General features: G+C 37.4%; 1 protein-coding gene across 5 annotated transcripts in view; it reads right to left on the reverse strand.

Moving 5' to 3' along the window:
- Positions 1–23136, reverse strand: part of GAB1 (GRB2 associated binding protein 1) — a 113731-nt gene that overhangs the window by 24336 nt on the left and 66259 nt on the right. For 3 of the 5 annotated variants that reach the window (XM_031465472.2, XM_031465494.2, XM_064493102.1), the window contains exons 2-4: positions 12728–13022; positions 1931–2153; positions 1475–1555 (exon numbers count right to left, since the gene is read on the reverse strand). In XM_031465472.2, the coding sequence (XP_031321332.1) occupies positions 1475–1555; positions 1931–2153; positions 12728–13022 (599 nt within the window). The remainder of the gene's footprint in view (positions 1–1474; positions 1556–1930; positions 2154–12727; positions 13023–23136) is intronic. The other 2 variants (XM_031465483.2, XM_031465500.2) reach the window with 1 other exon arrangement.

The raw sequence follows: 23136 nt of genomic DNA on the forward strand, positions 1-23136 counted from the left end.
TTATCAAGCTATTTCCAATTCTGTGATAAAGCGGAGATATAGAGGCACAACCAGGGTGCTATGAAAATCCAGAGAGCATTTAATCCGGCCTGGGAATTTGGGGGAATGTCTTCCAGAGGAGCAGATGTCTGAGCCGAGTCTTGCACAATGAACAAGAGTTTGCAAGGCAACGCTCACATCTTGCCTTCATCCCTAGATACCTAATGCTTGAATGTTTTGACTTCTTCACAAGCTTTACTTATAAACTCTCAAGAAGACTGCATCGGAGGGGGCTGTATCTTACGTAACTAATTTGTACCTTCATAGCACCCACAAAACAGTGGGCACATAGTGGGTACTTCATAAATATTTGCTACTTAACTGTCGCTTCCGCAAAACATAGATACAAAATATATCTGAGCAATGATCCACATCATAATTTCTACTACAGCAGGAAAACTGTGATACCAATGAGATCCACGAAAGACACTATATAAAAAGAAAACGTACTGAAAACTGTTACTTGGCTGTTGGCTTTTGAAAAATTGATATGGAAAAATAACTGTGGCTCTCCCTAAAATAAAATCTTAGTTAGTAGCATAGGCAACAAAGTTGCAAGTGTATAATTTTACATACTCACAGCAAACAAGCAAAAATCAAGTTAGAATTTGATATTATTAACTGGTGTTGATTTATAAAAAAAAAATTTTTTTTTTTTGCTCTTACACGTAAAATCCCATTACAACAAATATATGGAAACTCATCTTTGAAAGGTTTGTTAGCTGTTTCCATTATCTCAGGGAATGGTTTACAGGAACTAATTTGTGGATCTTAACCAATTCTACTTAAAAATTTTTGAACAAGTGTTTTGTATGACCCAGAGCCTAGTAACAGTCACTTTCTACATGAAAAAATTTTTTTTTGTTATAAAAATAATGCCTCCATCTAACACCTGTTTTAAAAAAATCTTTCACCTCTCAATGCAATTCACCTCTGCCCTTCATACTGCAAATTCAGATAATAAATACACCCATGTCACTAGTTATCACATAGCTGCTAATGGTAAAACAGATCTTCTAGTTAATTTCTGACTCCAACTGTCACTATTACTTTAAGCCTTCCAATTATCCAACATCAAATGACAAGAATGATCAGATTAAAATATCTTATAGCTTGAAAGAAGAGAGGGGTATGGAAGCAAAGACGGCGATGACAGGTAAATCAGGCTCTGGGAAAGGTTTCAGGATAGCCTTGGTAATCACGGAAATCCATATACTCCATTCTACTTAAAAATCTGTCAAGTCAAGTCTTGTGGTAAGGTCTGCTTCATTGCTAGGTATGAAGATTCAAAAGTTTCGTAGTTTTTAGCAACATATTTGACTTCATCAAATTTCACTGATGCCCGATTGGTTTATTCCATAGAATTTGCTATACTGGGATTTTACCTGCATGATTAATTTCTCACACAGATCCAAAGCAACCACAACACACTCACTGCAATGGAATCGTTTTGCTTTCAAAATCTTCTAGCAGTAGATATTCCTCTCCTTCTTCAGAAACAAAAGATGACCCTTGGCTGGTTTACAATCACATAAGAAATGGAGCAAGATCACCATTTATAAATCAGTGAAATCTGTTAAGCAAGTAATACTGTGAGTCTGTAACAACGACTATGACACAGGAGACACATTTCTAAAAGAGCCTTGTAGGTACAAGTGTTCTCTGCCAGAAATTATAGAGAACGTGTTTCTTTAATAAAATCTCCTGAACATCAGACATCATTAGTCGGGGAACATACACCTGAAATATACGCCTAAAATATAAGCTTCTATAGGTGGTTTCTTTTAAGCCTTCAAATGAGGGTTAAAAAAGTTTAAAGGTGAGCTTCCTAAAGACATGCGCGCACAGACGCACAGACGCGCGCGCACTTGCGCAGACGGATGCGGTTTACCTGGGGGGTTCAGGCTTCTTGCTTTGACAGTTGATGAGCAAGAGGTAGTCTTGAGGGTCCTCCTGGATGCCAAGAGTTTCCAGGTGTGGCGGAAGGCTAATTAGCTGATACGGCGGAGGAGGAGCAGCGGAGGAATCCACCTGGGCGGAGGGCGGTGCTGTGTTTATCGCTAACGGTAAATCAGCTGGTGCTTGTAAGGAGTTGCCAGGAGGCTTCACAGGATCTGCAACATCCAAGCGTGATCATCATTGTCTACCCCGTTTTAAGAATTGTTTCTTAAACAAAGCTACTTGAAAGGCTGGACATAAATTTGTTTAAACACATGAAAATAGGATAAACTAGGACAACGTCCGTTAAAATACATTCTCCCTAAATGGCAACCTTGACCCAGAAAATAACTGGTTCTTCTCAAAGAGATCTGAGAATTAGGGCTCTTTCTTCTAGAGGCTCGAGGAAAGCCATGGTTAACATTGGCCTTGAACATTCTTTCGTTTTAAGGCTACTGGGAATGAAGATGTTAACACAAGCAGCAGATTTTATTCCCCCAAAGTAAGTGCTAAGCCAAGCCAACCTTCCAAGGAGATACACTTTATTACGTGGTATCTACAGGCCCGTGGTGCTGTGTGTGCCAGGGCCAGCTCTTCACCCCATTTATTTTGCTATTGATTCATTTCTTTCTACTTCCCAGCCGACTGGGGAGAAATATGTCTAATTCCAGGATTCACATTCAGGGAAAGAGCTTCTCTTTGACATCACTTCTCCTCTCAGCTCATAGCCTTCTTTGCCATTTATTGGTTTCTGTAGTATCTTCATGCAGAAGGGCTCAACAGGTAAAGAAGTAATTTATTAAGCACTTAACTATGCTTTGAGAAGACAGGAAAAAATCACGAAATTGTGTAGAATGAAGTAATTTGAAAACAAGTTAAAAAATTAGAAAAAAAAAAAAGACGCTGTAATTATTGACACAACCAAGGAAATTTTTGAGGGCCCAAAACAAAAATTCTCTGTTAGTCTGGTTAGGAATACGGAGCTATAAATCAATTTTAAAAAAAAAGGTAAATGCTCATATTTGAATAAACAAATCTGTTTCTTGCCTGTTTATATTAGAATAGAAAAGGCTGGGTTGAAACAGACTTCCACAACAAAACATTACCTAAAGATGATAAGAAGTGGTAAGAAAGTTAATATGTTCTACAGAATAGAATCAAAGGCAGGTCACTTGGCCTGTCAATTCCTCAGGGAAGAGCCACATGTCAGCTCTGTTTTCCAGATTCTACAGAAAAAGTCCACGTGCTTTTGATGCTGTCTTTTTGTATTCAACTTTAACATCCATACATGCACCACAGCCAAGTTTATAGAGTTCATTTAAAAACTCTTCTTGCTAGGCAAAGAAGCTCATATCCTAACTGTAAAGCTTGAATAATAACATATTAGTATTAGGGGGAGGAGGGTATAGTGGTAGAGTGTATGCTTAGCATGCACAAGGTCCTGGGTTCAATCCCCAGTACCTCCATTAAAAAAAAAAATATTAGTATGGCTATCTTTAATTAGTTTGATTTAATTAATCATTAATTGTGGGTCCCCCAAACAAACAAAGAGAATCAGAACTCCTGGGGTAGATGCTCAAAAATATTTCCTTCACCCAGCTGAAACTCACTTAGCACTTTCTCCACGTCAGGTTGGAAGACATGAAAGCCAGGCCCCCCCCGAATCTGCAAGACCCATTTGCATGCACCTGCACTTTGGAATTTGCTCCTCCAGAAACTTGTGAGACCTACTAGGTGCTAACTGAGTACAGAAATATCTTTCAGTTGGACAATCTGGCCCGAGTACACAGAAGTGGAGCTAATTTCCAACGTTCTGGCTTTGTTATGCTTCATGCAACATCAAGTCTTCATACAGGCTCACCCAACAAAATCTAACACTTTATGACAGGGATTAATTAGTTAATTCTTTCTTATTGACGAAGGGCCAGAACACAAAGTGGTGAGAAAAGAGAAATGAATTTTTGGACATTTATACAACATCATGCCAACATTTCATGGGAACTGATAACTACTTCACCATGTCTAAATGACACTGATTACAGTGTATATAGCATACCCTATGAACTGTCTTGCTGTTTTGATTTTGTTACAAATATAAAGAGATTTATTTAAGGGGATTTAAAATGCCATGGACAGATCACTGACTTAGAGTAAATCCTCGTGGATTATCAAACTTAAAACTATGAAAAATATTTACCCTTTAAGGAGCTTAAAAAAATGGTACAATACAAATGAACTTGTTTATAAAACAGAAAGAGACTAACAGACACAGAAAACAAACTTACGGTTACCAAAGGGGAAATGGGGGACATTTGGGATCAGTGGATATACCGTACTACATATAAAATGGATAAACAAGGAGGTCCTACTGTATAGCACAGGGAACTACATTTAATAGTTTACAATAACTTGTAATGAAAGAGTATGAGAAAGAATATATAGATGTATAACTGAGTCACTGTGCTGTACACCAGAAACTAACACAACATTGTAAATCAATGATACTTCAATAAAAATAAAAAATAAAATAAACAGCTTAAGAAGAATATATTCAACACTGGAGAGGAAAAAAAAGCAGAGGGATCAGAAAGCAGCTGCTGGATCCTACAGGGTGCATTCACAAGTATATTTTATATATTTCTTCTTTCTTCTACATAGAGATAAAGTAAAATGGTATAATCCAGTTCAATTTTTAGTTTTGACCAAATGAAATGAAAGTGAACACTGGAAATACATTACTACATAAAACAGTATGAATTCTACTTTTCCACTGTAACTCCTAAAATAACTTTTCCAGGTGGTTGTTTTTACAGATAACACTTTTCCTTTAGTATTTTTTCTAAACTAGATGGCTATACACTACATGAACTGAGTGATTCATCGTAAGTGGGAAAAAAGTCACCCCATCAAGCAATCACTTTTGTCTATTTTATTAACACAATGGGATCGTCTCATTTTTAACCTTCCCTTTCTCCTGCCTGTGAATGACAAAACTGTTTTTACTGTATAGCTTCAAGATCCTCTCAACTTCCTGGGGGGGGGGGGGGAGGGGGAAGAAAAGAAAAATGAAAAGAAAAATAATAAAAAGAACCAGGATTCAAAAGTCCTTTTTTTTTTTAAATCTTGTTTACAATATGGGAAGACTTCTGTATATTTCTAAAAGGCAAGAATCAGACAGAAACTTTCATTTTATTCACTAGCAAGCTCATGGAAGAAAAGACTTTAAATAGCCATGAACAGCAAACCATTTTGAACAACATGGCTACAGGGGACTTAAAGGGGAAGGGGACACTGCTTTACCACTTTGGGCTCAGATAACGTACCATCTTCAAAGTTTTAGTGATTTTACTCATGTTAATTCGACTAGAGACTCAACTCTGCGTATCTTGTCAGCATGCATGGTATCTAACTATTCTCTAACATAAAGGTTCCAGCCAAAGTTAACCAACTGGTCTGAAAAAAGAAACTTCTGTTCCACCTTATAAAGACATGTGACTACCCCATGAGTAGTTGGGCAGACTGTTTACTACCTTCTGCCTCACTTGGGTTTCCAACTTACTGCTCTTTCTAAGTAATGCTGGTATCATGTTTCTGAGAACCGAACATCAGCTTAGGGTTTGCTTATGTGTGTACAATTATTTCCTGTCTCTTAATTCAGAAGGCATGAAGAGTAACAGTTAGCACCCACCAGAGGTCTAATAGGCGGCAATATCAAGCTCTTAAACTGAACTTTACTTGGAAAGCAAGTAAGTACTGCTAAGGAAAGCCTTCACGAGTTTTCCGTGAAGAGGACTAGATGGTTCTGTGAGGAGACCCAACAATAATAAATTGGTTCACATGATCCTGACCTTCCTTAATGCACAGTTTTATTCTATCTGAAACCAAAAGGCCCTGGTGTTAAGTGTCCCTCACAGAAGTTGGGGGTGACCAGATAATGCCTCTAAATATTCAAAACACTATGTATTTTTTTAACCAGATGGCACAAAAGCTTAAGCCTAGGGAAGCAATCCTACTCCCTCTTTTTATTTTTTGGAGGAGAGGTAATTAGGTTTATTTATTTATTTGATGGAGATACTGGGGATTGAACCTGGGACCCTGTACATGCTAAGCACGGGCTCTACCACTGAGTTACACCACCCGCCCATCCTACTCTTTCTTATTGGTAAGGTAGACTATTTCCAGGTGGACGAGAAAGGTCGTCTGCTTTTGTAACTACTGACATACCCTACTTGAGCATGTGGTGATGAAGCTGTGGTGTCGCTCACCTCCCGTCAGGAGATCAGATGAGATCCTTTTCTCCAAAGATGGGCTACATTTGCTGACAAAACATTTTTTTGTTTCTACTGTGAAAGTTTTCCTTCAGGTTCACAGTGAAAGGTATACAGGTTAAGGTCCCTCTGTTTCTTTTCATTCTTGATTTACCTGGTCTGTCATAGATTTTTTTTCCCTCTAAAGAGATGCATTTCAAATAGATCTATGTCTAATTAATCTAGCAAACAAGAGTCCATAAAGAGTATGCACTATTATTAATGCGAAAATAACCATCTTCTCACTTCTGAACACACCCTTCTTTATGGAAGAACATCTTATAAAGATAAATCTAACAAAGGAATACAAACTAGAAATAGCAGTAGTTGCAATTTTCAGGGTTGCAACCTAAAATTTCTTCAATTTACTTAATCAAATATTGAAGATGTTTAATCATAGCCCAATCTCTTTAATGGGTTTCAAGTTGAAAATTTTATTTGTCATGACCATCTCCTTAACAGAGTGTGAAAACATTCCTGGAGACTTTTTAAAATAAACCGTTAGTCAGTGCTGACAAATGCCTGAATTCTTATCCAGAGGTGTCATGGCCTCAGGATCGCTACAATCACTAGGTGCCTCACCTCAGGGGACCCAATGAATCAAGATCTCAGGGGCAGTAGTTTGAAAATATGTGATAAAACAAAATAAGACAAATTAGAACAAACAAACTCTGGTTCAATTGGTCCTCAGAAAAATACAAATTAAAACCACTACACACTCACTGGAATGGCTAAAACTCATGATCAACAATACCAAACACTGGCGAGAACTTTATAAAGTAACTGGAAATTGTATATGCCGTTGGTAGGAAAACAATTAGTACAGTAACTTTGGAAAACTAAAGCTACGAAATCTACTAAAACTAAATAAATGTACCCTATGAGGCAGCAATTCCACTAATGGGTATATACCTAAAAAAGCTAAGTGCTCATGTCCCTCAAAAGATCCACGTAAGAATGTTCACAGCAGTTCTACGTGTATTAACTAAACACTGGAAACAAGCCAAATGTCTGTCAACATTCAAAGAGATCAATAGTTTGTGATATAGTCACACAATGGAACTCTATATAGATGTAGAACTCCCGCCCATGCTCCACGGATGAATTTCACAGACTTACTGTCGGAAAAAAGAAGCTGGACTCGATGGTTTTATTTATATTACGGTCAAGTAGGGGCAAAACTAATCTATGGTAATAGAAGCAAAATAATGGTTACATTTGAAATTTGTTCTGTGTTTTTACTGGGAAAAAGCATGAGAAAACTTCTAGGGGACTGGAAATGTTCCATTTCTCGATCTGAGCGGGGTTTCATAGATTCCTATTTCTACATATAGATATGGAATGAATGTATAAAACTATATTGAACCGTACGTACACTTAAGATCTGTGCCTTTGACAGTGGTTTAAGTTATACCTGAATAAAATACTAAATAAACAGAAATTTAAGTTCCCCAATTAAGAAGCTCTGCTTTATAGGAGTGGGAGCGTGTGTATATTCTCTCACATGGTAGTTTTTCCCTACTTTTCTAAAGGGAAGACTATCTAACAGAATTACGCTATTTTTTTTTCTTAAACCAGTATTAGCTGAGCATTTTGAGTATAGCAACTCAACTGATTAAGAGGCAACTTTCTAAACTTGCTCCTGAAATTAGACCAGGAGCCTTCATGCCAAGTTGGTTAGCTGAGTTCAGCCTTAGGGCTATGTTTCCCAGGTCTTGTTTAGCAGATTTCACAGCTTCTACTTCGGTGGAGAAACAAAAATAAATCTGCACATTTCCAAGAAAAACAAAAGAAATTAGTTTCTACTCGCAAATCTACTAAATAAAAACATTCATAGGAACCACACACAGTTCAATGAGCTAGAATTGAAAAACAGATTCAGCCTGCCAGCATTCTGAGTGTGCAATAATAGCAGTGGTCACCTGGGGCAGCGGAAATAACATGGTAACGATATTTTGAGAGGTTCCTGGAATCAAAACACAGGTCAGATTTTTCCCCTTTCCTTTTGTTTTCAGGAGAAGATTAGTTACTCTCCTAGGGATTGGGCATACTTATTTTCTCAGACTGTAAAATCCAAGCAGAGTCTATTTCTTCCCACGTCTACCCTGAAACTAGTTAGAATGAAAAATCATTTCGTGTTATTAATTTGAAGCCAAGAGTGGGAGCATATTCAGCTGTCTGAAAAAGGAAGGACACACAGGGCTCAGGGGACAGATCTAGGTAAAAACAAAAGCACCTATTTTTCAGTGAGTGGAGGTGAGATCTACCTGGAAGCAAGAGATTATAAAGCAGGTAGTAAAGTTAATGGAGGAACAAAGACATTCTGATATTTACGTTGTCATAGTAAACTGTATGAATGTGATCACAAAGAATAATAGCAATTCTCTGTGGTTCAGCATTTGATACACATCTTTAAATACGTGGAATTTTAAAGAGGGCGTCTAGCAAAGTCAGCTAGTACAAATGAACAGGGAAATAATGGTGGCTGCCTTTAAAGCCTTTTTGGAAAATTGCTACTACATTTAAAAACCCAAAATTATAGAGCAAAATGAGTGTTTGTGTGGCTCCTTGGTATTACACAATGAAGGACTGCTCATCTTTCACTGATTTAGTCCAAGAAACTCAAGTCCTCAACATAGTACAGTAAGAGAGATTTCTAACTATGGCTCTTTGGGAGACGACCAGGATGAACTCGTAAAAAAATCTAAATCATAGAAAGAAAAAAATACAAACATTTGCATTTAGATATAGTTCAGGAACTAAAATGAAAAAGTATTGGCAAACTGAGGTCCTTAGGGGCTTGCTTTAACGAACAGATAAAAATTATCTGTGATTAGCATAGCTATTCTTGGTAACCAACTCTGCTTATATATACCAAGTCTGATTAATCATACTGTTAATTTTCTTGCAACTTCCCCTTTTATGGATATTGTGAAGATTAAAAGTTCACAAATTGAGAGCTTCACTCAAAGCAAATATACTTCTAATCTGTTTTACAAGGATTTGGGAGTTTTGCTGCTGAAAATGTGGCTATGAAGTTTTGAAACATTCCCCCTCCCTATACCTTTTATGAAGTAAAAACAGGCATTGTAACCAATTCTGACTACTAATACCAATGAAAATGTTCCACGAAGGGCAAAAATAAAGTCCTCAGTACAGTCAGTTATTGTCACAGAGCCATTTAAAACTACTTAGGCTTTCCCTGACCCCTCCCCTAAGATGATCTCAGCTGTTATCTGTGCTTTTTTTCTCTTTAGCAGAGCACCTGTCAACTGGCATTATAATTCCTAGATTATATGCCTGACTCTCCTACTAGACTGACTGTAAGCTCTATGAGGGCAAGAACTGTATTTACACACTCAGTAACATACTTTAATATATATATAATTATACCTTAATATTATGCATTAATACTTTAATATATGTTAAAGTATGATTTATACAAAGTATGATCCATATAAATGAATAAAAACATATACATATACCCATATAAACATATGTACACACACACATACACATGCATATATGCACAACCTGTGCTTATCCACTGGAATGAATTATTTGGGGTATGACTCTTCCCCCACTGGATGCTCAGTTCCCTGTCTATAACATTTGCCATCTGTCTCCCTAACTAGTCACTTAATATGTGTTGGTTGAATGAATGCCCACAGCCTTGTAGAGAGCTGGCAAACCCAAATAATTTGGTAGATTGATGAATTAATTTTCTAAAGCAGACAAAATTCATCTTCTTTCCAGAGATGACTGGGTGTTAAGGAAGCTCTCAGGTGATAAGAATCATTCTGTGGTGGACAAATGGATCAGACTCCATGCCTTAAACCTTGCAAAGTTAACCTGGGACACTGGAGCATTAGAGATTCTCATTTTGGGGGTTTGCAACTCGAACCTCCCCTGAATGAGCTGCCCAAAATTACACTCACATTCCTAGATGGAAGAATGTACTAAGAGGGCACCTCATATCCTTCATTAAATAGGAGAATTATAGAGAAAACAAAGAGAGACAGAGGACATCTACCAAGGTCTTTCAGATCAGGTGAATCTATACGGCAGTCAATGGAGACAGAAGTCGGCCTTTATGTCCCCCAGACAAATCCTAAATTGAGAAGGTAGCAGGCAAAAGAACATCAACACAAAGATTATACAACTACTTAAATCATTTTAGCTGAAAATCCACCCTACAAGGAAACGAACGTGATGCCTAAATCCAATAATTATCATTACTGAGTGGCTGTTAAATCACCATTAAAAAGAGAGCCATCTCATTTGTGACTTAAAAAAATCCTCTGCTGTACTCAAATATAGACTATGTATGCAAACAAGAAAGGAAAGGCGTTTAACTGGAGTTAGAAATAATACCCCCAGGTCCACTTAGAATGTGAGCATATTTAGTAACTTGACAAAAACAACTGAAGCCTTGATTCCACATGTGCAACACTTTCTTGAGGCTTTTAATCAGTAGAACCCTGTTGAAGAGTTCCAGGTCATTAGCCTCCTGTGGAAATCAGCCGCCCCCTTCCCTTTCTCAGTGCTGCTTTCCCTTGGGCATTCTGGATGCCCTCCTCAAGGGGATCCCCCCTCCCCACTGGGCCAATCTCAGCCCTGGAAGCCTTTTCCTCCTGGGGACTAACCGGCCAGAGAGGAAACAGCATGCTGACCCGAGCTAATTAGAGATAATTAGAGATAAAATTACTGTTTCACTTCAATCCAAATCTTGCTGTTGACTGTTAATACAATTTTTCCACTCCTCACTGCATCTCCAGCCCTCCTAAATATAGATATTCGGGAATGCACCCTTGTCAATGTGAGTATAACCATGAGGACAACGGGGTCAAAGACCTCAGGCCGCCTTTATTACTGATTCTTGGCTCTGCAAACCTAAATGTGGATTGGAGTCCCCTATAAGGGTTCTTAGTGTTTGTTTTAAAAAGGAAGATAAGTGGGGAGGGTACAGTTCAGTTCGTAGAGTGTATGCTTAGTATGCACAAGGCCCTGGGTTCAATCCCCAGTACCTCCATTTAAAAAAGGAAAAAAAAAAAGGAAGACAGACAGGGAATTCGTGGCTAGTACAGCTATATAAAAGCCCCCAAAGAGGAATTCCACTTGTAAAATTCTTCTTGAGGCCCCTAATCACTCAGCTCTTCCCAGGAAGGCACCCAAATCTCAGATCCTCAAGCAACTCTCCCCTTGCCTGTATCATTCACAGCCCTCTTGCTCCAGTCAAGGAGGGGTCTGCTCCACCGCTAAGTCCCTCCCTAGGCCCTAAGCCTGTAGGTTCTGCATCGCTCCTTTCATTTATGTAGATAGAATACTACTTCCTTCAAAAGCCTATAGTTTACAACTGATCTTCCTCCGAGAAGCTTTCCTTCACCACCTCTTATTCAAAACTTGAGTCCCCTCTTCCTCCCTGCTCTTTTTAGAACATCTGTGTTAAGTAAACTCATATGTTGATTACTTTTTCATCATGTTTGTGACTGATTCTCATTTGCTTTTCATAGGTATCGATAGTCACCTTGGCCATTTCATAACTTCACAATCCAACATAGTTTAAAAAAATAACTCCTGGGTCCCTCAACAGATGAATGGATGAAGATGATGTGGTATATATACACAATGGAATACTACTCAGCCATAAAAAGAAGTAATTTTGCCTTTTGCAACAACATGGATGGACTTAGAGGCCATTATGCTAAGTGAAATAAGTCAGACAGAGAAAGACAAATACTGTATGATTTCACTTATATGTGGAATCTAAAAAAATACAACAAACTAGTGAATACAGCAAAAGAGAAACAGATTCACAGATACAGAAAACAAACTAGTGGTTACCAGTGGGGAGAGGGAATATAGGGGCAATATAGAGGTGGTGATTTAGGAGGTACAAACTATCAAGTATAAAATAAACTACACGGGTATATTGTACAACACAGAGAATATAGTCAGTATAACTATGAATGGAGCATAACCTTTAAAAATTGTCAACCACTATATTGTACACCTGTAACTTACATAATATTATACATCAATTATACTTCAATTAAAATAACTACGAAAGAATTACGTTGAGCCACATGAAAATGTTATTTTAATAGGATAAAAGAGTCAAGTATAAGCAGTGTTGTAAGGTCCAAATTAATATTTATATAGGAACTCAAAAAAAATGCTATTAAGTAAGTATGTTTTCTTGTCACCTTCTACTTTGGAACATTATTTAGACACTGCCCCACAACAGTTAAATCTCTCTTACTAAAATCTAAAAAAAGTTTCTCCTCAAAATGATGAAAGGATTTTGCTTTTTCCCAATGTTGTTACTGTTATAAAAAAAAAATAAAATATTATATCATGTAACTGAAATAATGAAGAATTTGATAAGTTTTTAAAATGTAGTAACAAAGAACTCAGGAAGAATCACAAAATCTTGAACTTACCTTCTTCTGTGGGGTTAAAGCCACAGATGTCACAAATACAACGAACCCACTTATTCATCTCCTCCTCACTGTCTGCTACCAAGTAGAAAATCCGGTCAATGGTGTTGATATCAAAAATGTAGCTGTTTTCAAACTCTTTTTTGTTAAATGTCAATCCTGCATCAACTTGCTGACATAAATTTAAATCAATAATACGGATAGGCTTCTTGGCATGATCATTTTTGTAATATTCCAAGACATCTGGATCTCCAGTCAAACGGCCACTGCGTAACACAAACCATCTCCTCTTCCATGCCTAGGGACAAAACAAAAATACCCATCTGGTGTTAATCTGAGAGAAATTTTTCAAGAAGATGCACACTTGTCAAACCAATTTTACAAATGCATTGACTAGAAGAAGTCGTATACAATGTTTTTGTTTTGACATAATAATCTACCACTCCAGCAAAGTTTACTGATGCCTCCTCAATTAACTTAATAATGTGCACATATACGTATATACATATTTATTATTTTCCATTAGATCTACTGAGAAAATATTAGAAGACACTGATTGATGTTATGTATATTACACTGATATGTAATAAAGTCAACAAACGAAAGAAGACTTGGTTTTCACTAAGTGGAAAAAAGCACTGGTTTCAACAAATAATGCTGGGAAAAATGGATAACCATGTATAAAAGAATGAAGTTACGACTCTTCCCTTTTACAAAAATTAACTCAAAATGGATCAAAGACCTAAGTGTAAGAGCTAAAACTATAAAACTCTTAGAAAAATACATATGGATAAGTTTCATGATATTAGATTTGGCAATGATTTCTTGAACAGGACACTAAGACCACAGAAAACAAAAGAAAAAACAGGTTAACTGCACTGCATCAAAACTTAAAACTTTTATACACTTGAAGGATGCAGAGTGAAAAAGGCAAATCACAGAATGGGAGAAAATATTTGCAAATCATGTATCTGGTAAGAAATAAATGTCCAGAATAGACAAAGAACTCCTATAATTCAATGACAACAAATATAAACAATCCAATTAAAAATGGGCAAAAGGAGTTGAATAGACTCTCCAAAGAAGATATGCAAATGGCCAGTAAGCACATGGTAAGATGTTCAACATCACTATCAGAAGAGACGGGCAAGTCAAAACTACAATGAGATACTACTTCATATACACTAGAATGGCTATTATCAAAAAAAGCAAGTGTCAGCCAGGATGTGAAGAAATCAGAACCTTTGTGCTTTGCTGGTGGAAATGGAAAATGGTGCAACTACTGTAAAAAATGGTATGGCAGCCCTTTAATAAACTCCAGTGTGGGTACATATTCAAAAGTATTGAAAGCATAGTCTCAAAGAGATATCTGTACACCCATGTTCATAGCAGCATTATTCACAACAGTCAAAAGGTGGAAACAACCCAAGTGTCCATTGATGAATAAAGAAATAAATGAAATGTGGTGTGTGTGTGTGTATGTATGTGTGTGTGTGTGTGCATATATATATATATACATATAATGAAATATTATTCTGCCTTAAAAAGGAAGAAAATTCTGACACATACTACAACCTGGATAACCATGAGACATTATGCTAAGTTAAACAAGCCAGTCATAAAAGGACAAAAATTGTGTGATTCCATTTATACGAAGTACCTCTAGAATAATCAAATTCACACAGAGAGAAAGCAAAATGGTGGTTGCCTAGAGTAAGGCGGCAGGGTGGTTGGGGAGTTAGTGTTTAATGGGTAGAGTTTCAGTTTGAGAAGATGAAAAAGTTCTGGAGATAAATGGTAGTGATGGCTGCACAACAATGTGAAAGTACTTAATGCTATTGAACTGTCCACTGAAAAATGGCTAAAATGGTAAATTTTATGTTATGTATATCTTACCACAATTTTTTTTTAAAGCAATGTTTTCTCATGCCTTAAATCATGCCGAATTTTAATCTATAGGTTGTTTTCTCTTTTTGAGGGGGTTGGGGAGGAAGGAATAAGGAGGAGAAAAAAGAGTTGAGAAGCTTTCCTAGTTTCTCACCTGGAAAGTAAGCAAAGAAATGGACTGTGGCAAAAATCTGTATTCTTGAGAACAAGATGCAACTTAAAAAAAAAACTTTCTCCTTCTCTTCCCAACAAACTTCTATTGGCCATCTGGACCAACACTCAACATGTACTTCCTTCATTAAGTTTTGGTAAATTTTGAATATGATTTTACACCTAAAGAAGCCTAAAATTCTTTTACTATTACTCTCTTTGAAATCTACATTGATCAAATAATAAAAGCAGAACCAACTGCCTGAAACAGTTGGCTTTAACCCCAACATCTCTGCCCAGAGACAGAATTAAGCCTTACTCCTCTTTGAAGGTCTTACTTAGGGGCCAGTCAGCTAGATCAAAAAGACGCCTGTTTTAGCAAGACTCAGTCACCTACTAAGAGACTTTCTCTACTCCAGACCGAACATACAAAGTAATATTGCCCAAAGAGTACACTCAGGACTGAGGAATGTGATAATTTATGAACCCCAAAGGAAACAAGTTTTCTTAATGGCCATTGTACACTTCTGTTCATTTGGAGAGAAGGATGGAGCACCAATCACATCTCAGTCCTGTAGTTCTGGGAAAGTATAATGAGACCACGTCTCTTCCAGTGATAATTTAGGGTAATGATAGCTTTATGCTTATGGCATTTTCAGAAATTTTATTCAAAGTAGTATATGAGCTTGGTGCTCTACATACAGCCTAATCAGACCAAGAATGCTCACGATATTGGTACCGTAATATATGCCAATTTCTCCCCAAACATCATTTCTTCATTAACATATCAGTCTGTTTTTAAGGATATTTTTTAAAATTTTAGTATAGTTGATTTACAATGTTATGTTAGTTTCAGATATACAGCAAAGTGATTCAGTTATACATACATATATTCTTTTTCAGATTCTTTTCCATTATAGGTTATCAAGATACTGAATATATGTAGTTCCCTGTGCTATATAGTAGGTTCTTGTTGTTTATCTATTTTACATATTATAGTAGCATATATATGTTAATATGTTAATCCCAAACTCCTAATTTATCCTCCCCTCCTTCCCCCTTTGGTAACCATAAGTTTGTTTTCTATGTATCAGTCTATTTGAAAAAATCTACTAAATTTATAATCACCAAAAGCAGTAAGTATGACATGATAGGGTCTATTTCTTTTTTTTTTTTCAGAACTTGGCATCTGTAACACAAAAGGCATTATGGTACCAACTAAAAACTGCTTCATTTTATCCTGAAATATATACATGAGCAGAAAGGAGGACTAACTAAAATCCACATATACTTCTCCAATAGATGTTGAGTCTTAGCCTCCATCTTCATCGAGTTTTTTTAATAAATTCAGATGAGTCAACTTTGACTTGCAGTTCTAGGAGTGCTAGGAAGCAGTGACAATGGTCTGAGGCAGAGAGAGAGAGGAAAACAAAAACTAAGGGGGCAGAGTGGTCCCTAAACCAGCTCATTTGGTCTTTAATACCTTGGACAACTGTACCGATAACTTTAGATTTAACATTTTAATAGCTTCTTTAAATTGTATCCACTCAAGAAAATTTAGATATATTAAGAACTAAATCAATGAGATAACCAATCACTAAGTTACGGATTGGTACTTGTGGGAAGAAATACAAATAGCTAATTCAGGATTCCTACTCTCAAGGAGTTTACTAATTATGAAGAAAACACTTACCCCATACATGAAAATATTTGAGAATATAGCAACCCTGGGAAAATATATGCAGAACTATTGCTAAATGGACACATATTCCTTCATGGAAAAACTTATGCAATCCTTAAATAAGAAGATAAGTAGAAAAATGGGGGAGGGTACAGCTTAGTGGTAGAGCCTGTGCTTAGCATGCACAAAGTCCTGGGTTCAATCCCCAGTACTTCCATTTAAAAAAAAATTCGAAGTGGAAAAATTACAAAGACCTAAAAATATTATGTATGCAGTTCTTTAATATCATCAAGATTTTAAATTAACTTTTTAGTGTGACTGCAGCCCAAAGTTAAAAGCAAATGATCAGCTGATGTCCAGAAGGAGTCGGCAGTGTTGGAATTCTACAGATGGCTTAGATAATACTGAAAAGTCATAAAGTGTTAAATTCACATGAAATTTAGCACTGGTTTCTACATTCTAAAAATCCATTCAGTTAATATGTTACTTCAAAATAAATAAGTAGCATCTCTTAGTAAAGTTATGTCTTTATGGATACCTTCCTATCAAGCAGTAAGCTTGAACAAATTAATAGAGAAGTAAAGAGAAAAGAAAATACAGTATAATGTCATTTATCCAGGGCCATCAAGGAATCATACCTTTTTGTAAGTAAGTGATTTCTCTAGATACTGACGGCTCCGTCTTTAAACACAGATAACTTTTTAAAACTTTAATTCTTACATAGGAATCTTTCTAAAATGCCTTACTACATAATTCATGGAACATAATTCACCCATTCCCCAATGACATAAGCTAAGTATTACAGGCATTAATTTCTATACTGCACTTCAGTGAAGCTCTCAGGCCGCTGGACTGTATGGAGGGTCATTTGCTCCTATACTGAATAGTGCCAAACTGCTGCTTGTATAGTTCATCCATAAATTTTTAAATACAGTATTTTTTTTCTCTGAAGTTTTATCAGTTGTCACTTCTCCCCTTCTAATGATATGGTTTATAGGATGCCAAACTTGTTTCCTGCCTCAGGGACTTTGCACATGCTGTTCCTTAAGTCCAGGATGTTCTCTCCTCTCTTTGCCAGGCAGACTTTGACATTTAGGCCTTCCCTTTCCTGACCACCCTCAGCCCAGCCACCACCCATGCAGAGGAGGGCATGATTTTAGTGACCCCATCACTTACCCCTGTAGTGATTTTTGTAATTTTGCAATCCAAGTTTTCTTTGTATTTATTTATTTAGTATTTAACTCCCCAGGCAGAATGTAAAGTCCAAGAAGATAGTAACCATGTCTACTTTACTTGCCATTACATACTTACTGCATAGCACAGGGCTTGGTATTTAGAAATATTTGTACATAAAATAGTTCCCCTAAGACTATGAAGTTGTAAGATTTTTGAGACAATTAGTTTAGATGCATGGGCCGCACTGAATAGAAAGGCATGCTTTCAAAACCTGTTCCACTTAAGAAAAAGAGCTCCAATACTAAACCCATACATAATAAAATAAACGTAACTAAATTTTATCAAAACATGTGCACAAAACACCTTGGGAAAATGACAAAAAGAAGAAAGAACGCAATATATCCTTTTGCTATAGTTTATGTGTCACTCTGTGTGTCAGCTGACTGTGTCCCCCTCCCCCATCCATTTCTTGGCTCCCCGGTTGAAATGATATGGTTAAAATTTAAAAGGCCCTTGGAAAATGAGATAAATAGCCAAGAAATGAGCGGCAATGAGTTGCAGGGCACTAGACAGATTGGGCTAGCGATTACAGAGGCCGCGAAGACATTATCTAAGCGATGAACCCTTGCAGCAGGAAATTACAGCAGTAAAACACAGAATTTAGCCAAGCAGCACCTGCCACTTATTTATTTATTTTTAACATGCTCCAAATGGGAATGTTTGTCTCAGTCACAAAATGAGTCACCCTCACTGAATCTGGCACAGATTAAACTGGAAAACAAAAGCAATTACATAAACTACACACTTTAATAAGGCAGATACAAAGGTTCTCTGGATTAGGGTACAAAGCACAATTTAGCCACAGAATAAAGCTTGATGCTCGACAAGAGAACTGACATCAGCACCCTTGCTAATCACAGCACAAAAGCTCCTCTATGTTTTGTCTGAGCACAAAATGGGTCCACATAAATCAGCCTTTGTTATCTGAAAATATCTGGGATTCTTAAAGTTTGCCCTATTTTTATCCCTGCTGCCTTGGTAGCCCCGGAGAAAGCTGCACATGGCTTCACCAGCCCTGCAGAGCAGTAACAGTCAAAAAAGGACACGTTTTCTAGAAACCTTCCAAAACACTCAAAGCAATTTTAAACAAAAGTCGTATGAAGAATATTTTTAACTGCTGGACTTCCATGACAAGCAAGTTTGCTTGAGAGGAACTATGCACAGAGATTAATTTTGTTGTCCTTTCTTACGTGCAATCGTCACTTCAATCTGAAGTTGAATAAATGATGCAGTGATAAGAACCCATCAGCAGGTCTACAGTTTGTAGTAGCTTAAAAGCACCACATTCCCATACCAATGTCCAATCTCAGGGTTTCAAGATTAACTTTGGCCAATACATTAACGTCAAAAGAGAACAGCATGTGGAGTTAGTCCATGGATCCCAATGGAAATATATTTAGATCAGACTGCCAAATTAAATAGCCGTAATGCTTGGAGTATTTGCATTGTAAGTACCCATTCTGTAAGTTCGGTGACTGCCTACTGCCTATAGGATAAAGCCAAACTCTATGGTAGGGCACACGGGGCTCTCCCAGCCCGTCTCTATCTGTCCAGCTTCACTTCTTGTCTTTCTGCCTTCCCCACACATCAGAAATGCTTGCATGTCCCCTAACACTCTGCTCCTGTCCTGCCTCGGGCCTTGATACATGCTGCCCCTCGGGACGTAATCCATCCCCTGGATTTAGCTCAGACTTTGCGGCACCATCCCTGCGTGGCCCTCTCCAAACTCTCTGTTTCTCCCTTGTTCCTAGTGACAGTGTTTGACATCCCTGCAACTGAGCTTCTTGAAGGCTGGAACCATGTCTCTTCACCTTTCATCTTTCTTCTCCTAGTCCCAAGGAGGTGCTCAGTCGATATTTGCTGAATATGCCAATCAACGGAGATATGGATGAAAATATGGGCGTTCTCATATTCTCTGTGCGCGATGGGGATATTAACATGACTGCAGTCTGCCCAGCCCATTTGCCATTAGCTGACAAGAACCTGTCAGGCAAGGCAGAGGTGCACAAACCATAAATTGTTTTGCTTTAAAAACTCTACAGATACGAGAGGAGTTTTTAAACTTTACTTTAAAGGAACTGTTCTTTGAAATAATTTTTGTAGTTAAGCCAACTGCACACGTATTACTGGATATAGACTTGTCACAAGGAAGCAAGGTTTTAAGATAGGTTTATCACTACACACTACAGAGTACGAATATGAACACATTGGCAAGTAAGGACAGACGGAGTCCCATTACCTAATGGGGAGAAAAAGTTTCCAATCTAGATTATCCACAAACATGGGGCAGGGACGGGTAGTGGGGGAGTCAGGGGTAGTGTGGGGGGTGGGGGAGGGTAATAGCTCAGTGGTAGAGCCTTGCTTGGCATGCACAAGGTCCCGGGTTCAATCCCCAGTACCTCCATTAAATTAAAAAAAAAAGATTAAGAAAAGAAAATATTATAGATTAGCCCCAAACTATTACCTGCAGTAATGTTATTAAACAAATTCACAAAATATGCTTAATTTGCCTACGTGGCAAACACCCCTCCTGCCGCATACACTTGTTTTCTAAACTCTCTGGTGTGACTGATCTAGCATGTGCTTGGTGTAATGCTTTCCTAGACTCCCTAATCCCTTTCACTGGACTTTCACTGGAAGTGCTAATTACTGAAGAAATAGTCAATATATGGGTGGGCAAAAGAGAAGAGGTCAGAGTGGTCCAGTGATTTTCAACTCTAACTCCAGATAAGAAATATCTGGAAAACTACTTTAGAAAAAAATTGAGTGGGAAGGGTACAGTTCAGTAGCAGAACCCATGCTTATTAGCATGCACGAGGTCCTGGGTTCAATCCCCAGTACCTCCAATTAAACAAACAAACAAACTGAATAACGTACCAAAAAACGAAACAAAACAGTTGTAGTATGGGCATCAGCCCTGGCATAGATTGTTTTCAATGCTCACCAGGTGATTCAAATATGCCACTAAGACTTGAGAACCACTGGTCCAATCATTGGTCAGAATTAGGTTGCTCCTTAAAACAGAATTACAAAGCCCAAAGCACAGAAGTCCTTTAAGTTTGTGTCTAATTCCTTATCTTTTCAAGTCTTCTGCTCTTGCTCGTGCAGTTGATATGTCCCTTCTTATTTTTGTTCCCAATATTTATCCCATTGGTGAATATGTATGAACTCCTTTCTACTGTTAGAAACCTAGTCCATTCTTCAAGGTTCTGTCCAAATCTCCCCCTTTCCTTGCCATACCTTCCCTCTGGAGTCTTGGCAACTCATCAGTCACTGCCCTGACACATCTCTTACGTCACTATGGGACAGCTTGGAACCATCTGTAATTTTACTACATGTTTCCAAATGTTCCAAATGCTTGTGAATTATCTTCCCAACTAGACACTGTGTCCTTTGAAAGCCGAGACCATTCCTTAAATTTTTTTGTATCTGAGACAGCACTTCACACATTGTGAAGCCCTCAAAGCCTCAATGGGACGCTTTTAAATTCTTCCGTTCATCACAAGGATTGCAGAGAGCCAGTGAACTTAAATGAAAAGATCTCAGGGAAAGGGAAGAGAAGTCCAAAGGCGTGATGAGGGGAGTCCAAACTTCCTTCACAGGATGCCATACAAGATTCTTCAAAACTATCCCTACCTGCCTGTCTCTCTAGCAAACTAGCACATTTTGTTTGGTTTTGAGTCCAGCATGCCCCACCTCTCTCACTCAGTGAGCTCCTACTCGTTCTTCATGACCCAGCTCAAGACCTCTTCTTTGCAGCTTCCATCAACTTCCTCTGAGTTAAGGCAACTACCAGCTCCTGCTTCTCTGAGCTCTCAGCACATGGGTCCTGAAAAGCCCATTAACAAGGCCATCCCATTAGCACAGTTCAGAAAGAACTCTGATGACTGCACTGAGGTCTCTCATAGCTGCCCAAACCTCAAGTGGACCTTGAGCTGATAAGCTGAGGAACGGCACTTTCTATGTCCTTGAGCCAACTGCCTTTCCATCATGAAACACCACCACTGTAACTCTATATTCCTAAGTCTATATTATCCTAGGAAACTGGGGGAAAAGGAGAGGGGAACTTTCTTATTCTGACATCTCTTAAAAGGTCTTTCATGACTGGTATGTAAGGAAAGGTCATTACTATGAAGTCTTTGTTAGAATTCAAAATATATGTATCATCTCAGAAATCTGTGAAACGATATGGTTGAAGATACACGTTTCACAAAATGAAAATGCTATTTTTCATAAGATAGGCTTTACTCTAAACTTCATCAGCAGGGTAATGACTAAATTTAAGTAAATTATGAGACATTGATACAATAATAAATCAATGCAAAACATTTAAAAAGTGAGTAGATCTGTATATATGAAAAATACCCACAAAGTAACTGTTAAATTAAAAAAAAAAAAGCAAGTTGCAGAATTGTATGATGCTACTTTGTCTGAAATGATTGTGTGTTTGTATGCATGCACCAACTATGTTTAGAGAGCAGGTCTGGAAGGAGACACCGGAAGTGTTAACTGTGGTCATTCCAGGAATAGGAATGGGAGGGTCAGACCAGTTTTGCATTTTTATTTTATATGATTTTGTGCAGTCTGATTTTTTTCAAGGAGCTTTCATTTATTACTGCTATAGTTTTAAAACTATTATGTTTTAAAAGCTTTTGCCTAAAAATGCTCTAAAAAATAAAGTCTATTAACTAATATTTTAAAATCTAGGAATAGTGTACACAACACAAAAAAGTCTATGTATGTATGGAAATGCATACTCTTCTTCTTATTCTGCAATTAGTGAATAAATTTAGCCTTTCTTTTAAATATAGAATTCCAGGATACATCTGGAGAGAGCCTTAGTCAGGAAACAGCTTAGACAAAGTATAACTACTTTGTTTTAAAAACTAGAATTAAGAGGGTTTAAAAAAAAAAAAGGAAAGTTGGGAGCACTTAAAATAGAGGAACAAATTTCTTCCCTCAAAGTCTGGTGGTTATAATATTCTTACAATTTTAATTTGCTTTAAAAACCATGTCTGTAATGGTAATATACTTAGATATTTAAATATCTATAATCAGCACTCTGGGAATTACTTTTTATCTATGAAAGATATTAAATTTCTATAATAATACAACCAGGGTAAATAAAATAAAGAAAAACAAATTAACCATGAAGCAGGGACAAAAGAAAACAATTTGCTTTAAAATACTTGAGTTGTTTTCCAGGAAGCACCATCTTTTCTCGCAGAGCAAAATAAGGAAAAAACAGGCTTGTGGAAGTTTCCACTCCGCTGGCTCTGTCATTATGATCATCTGTTCCAAACACACACAAGCCTAAAATTTCCTGTTTTCAAACTATTGTCACCATTTTCTAGCCTAGTGTTATCTGTGCTAACTTTAGCTTAGTAATATAAACAAAAGAATACACCAAAAATAATGCAGAACAATGCCTAGATGTAGGCTAACAACTGTGCCACAA

Source organism: Camelus dromedarius, chromosome 1 (genome assembly GCF_036321535.1).
Source record: "Camelus dromedarius isolate mCamDro1 chromosome 1, mCamDro1.pat, whole genome shotgun sequence".
In the NCBI taxonomy this organism is placed as follows: domain Eukaryota; kingdom Metazoa; phylum Chordata; class Mammalia; order Artiodactyla; family Camelidae; genus Camelus; species Camelus dromedarius.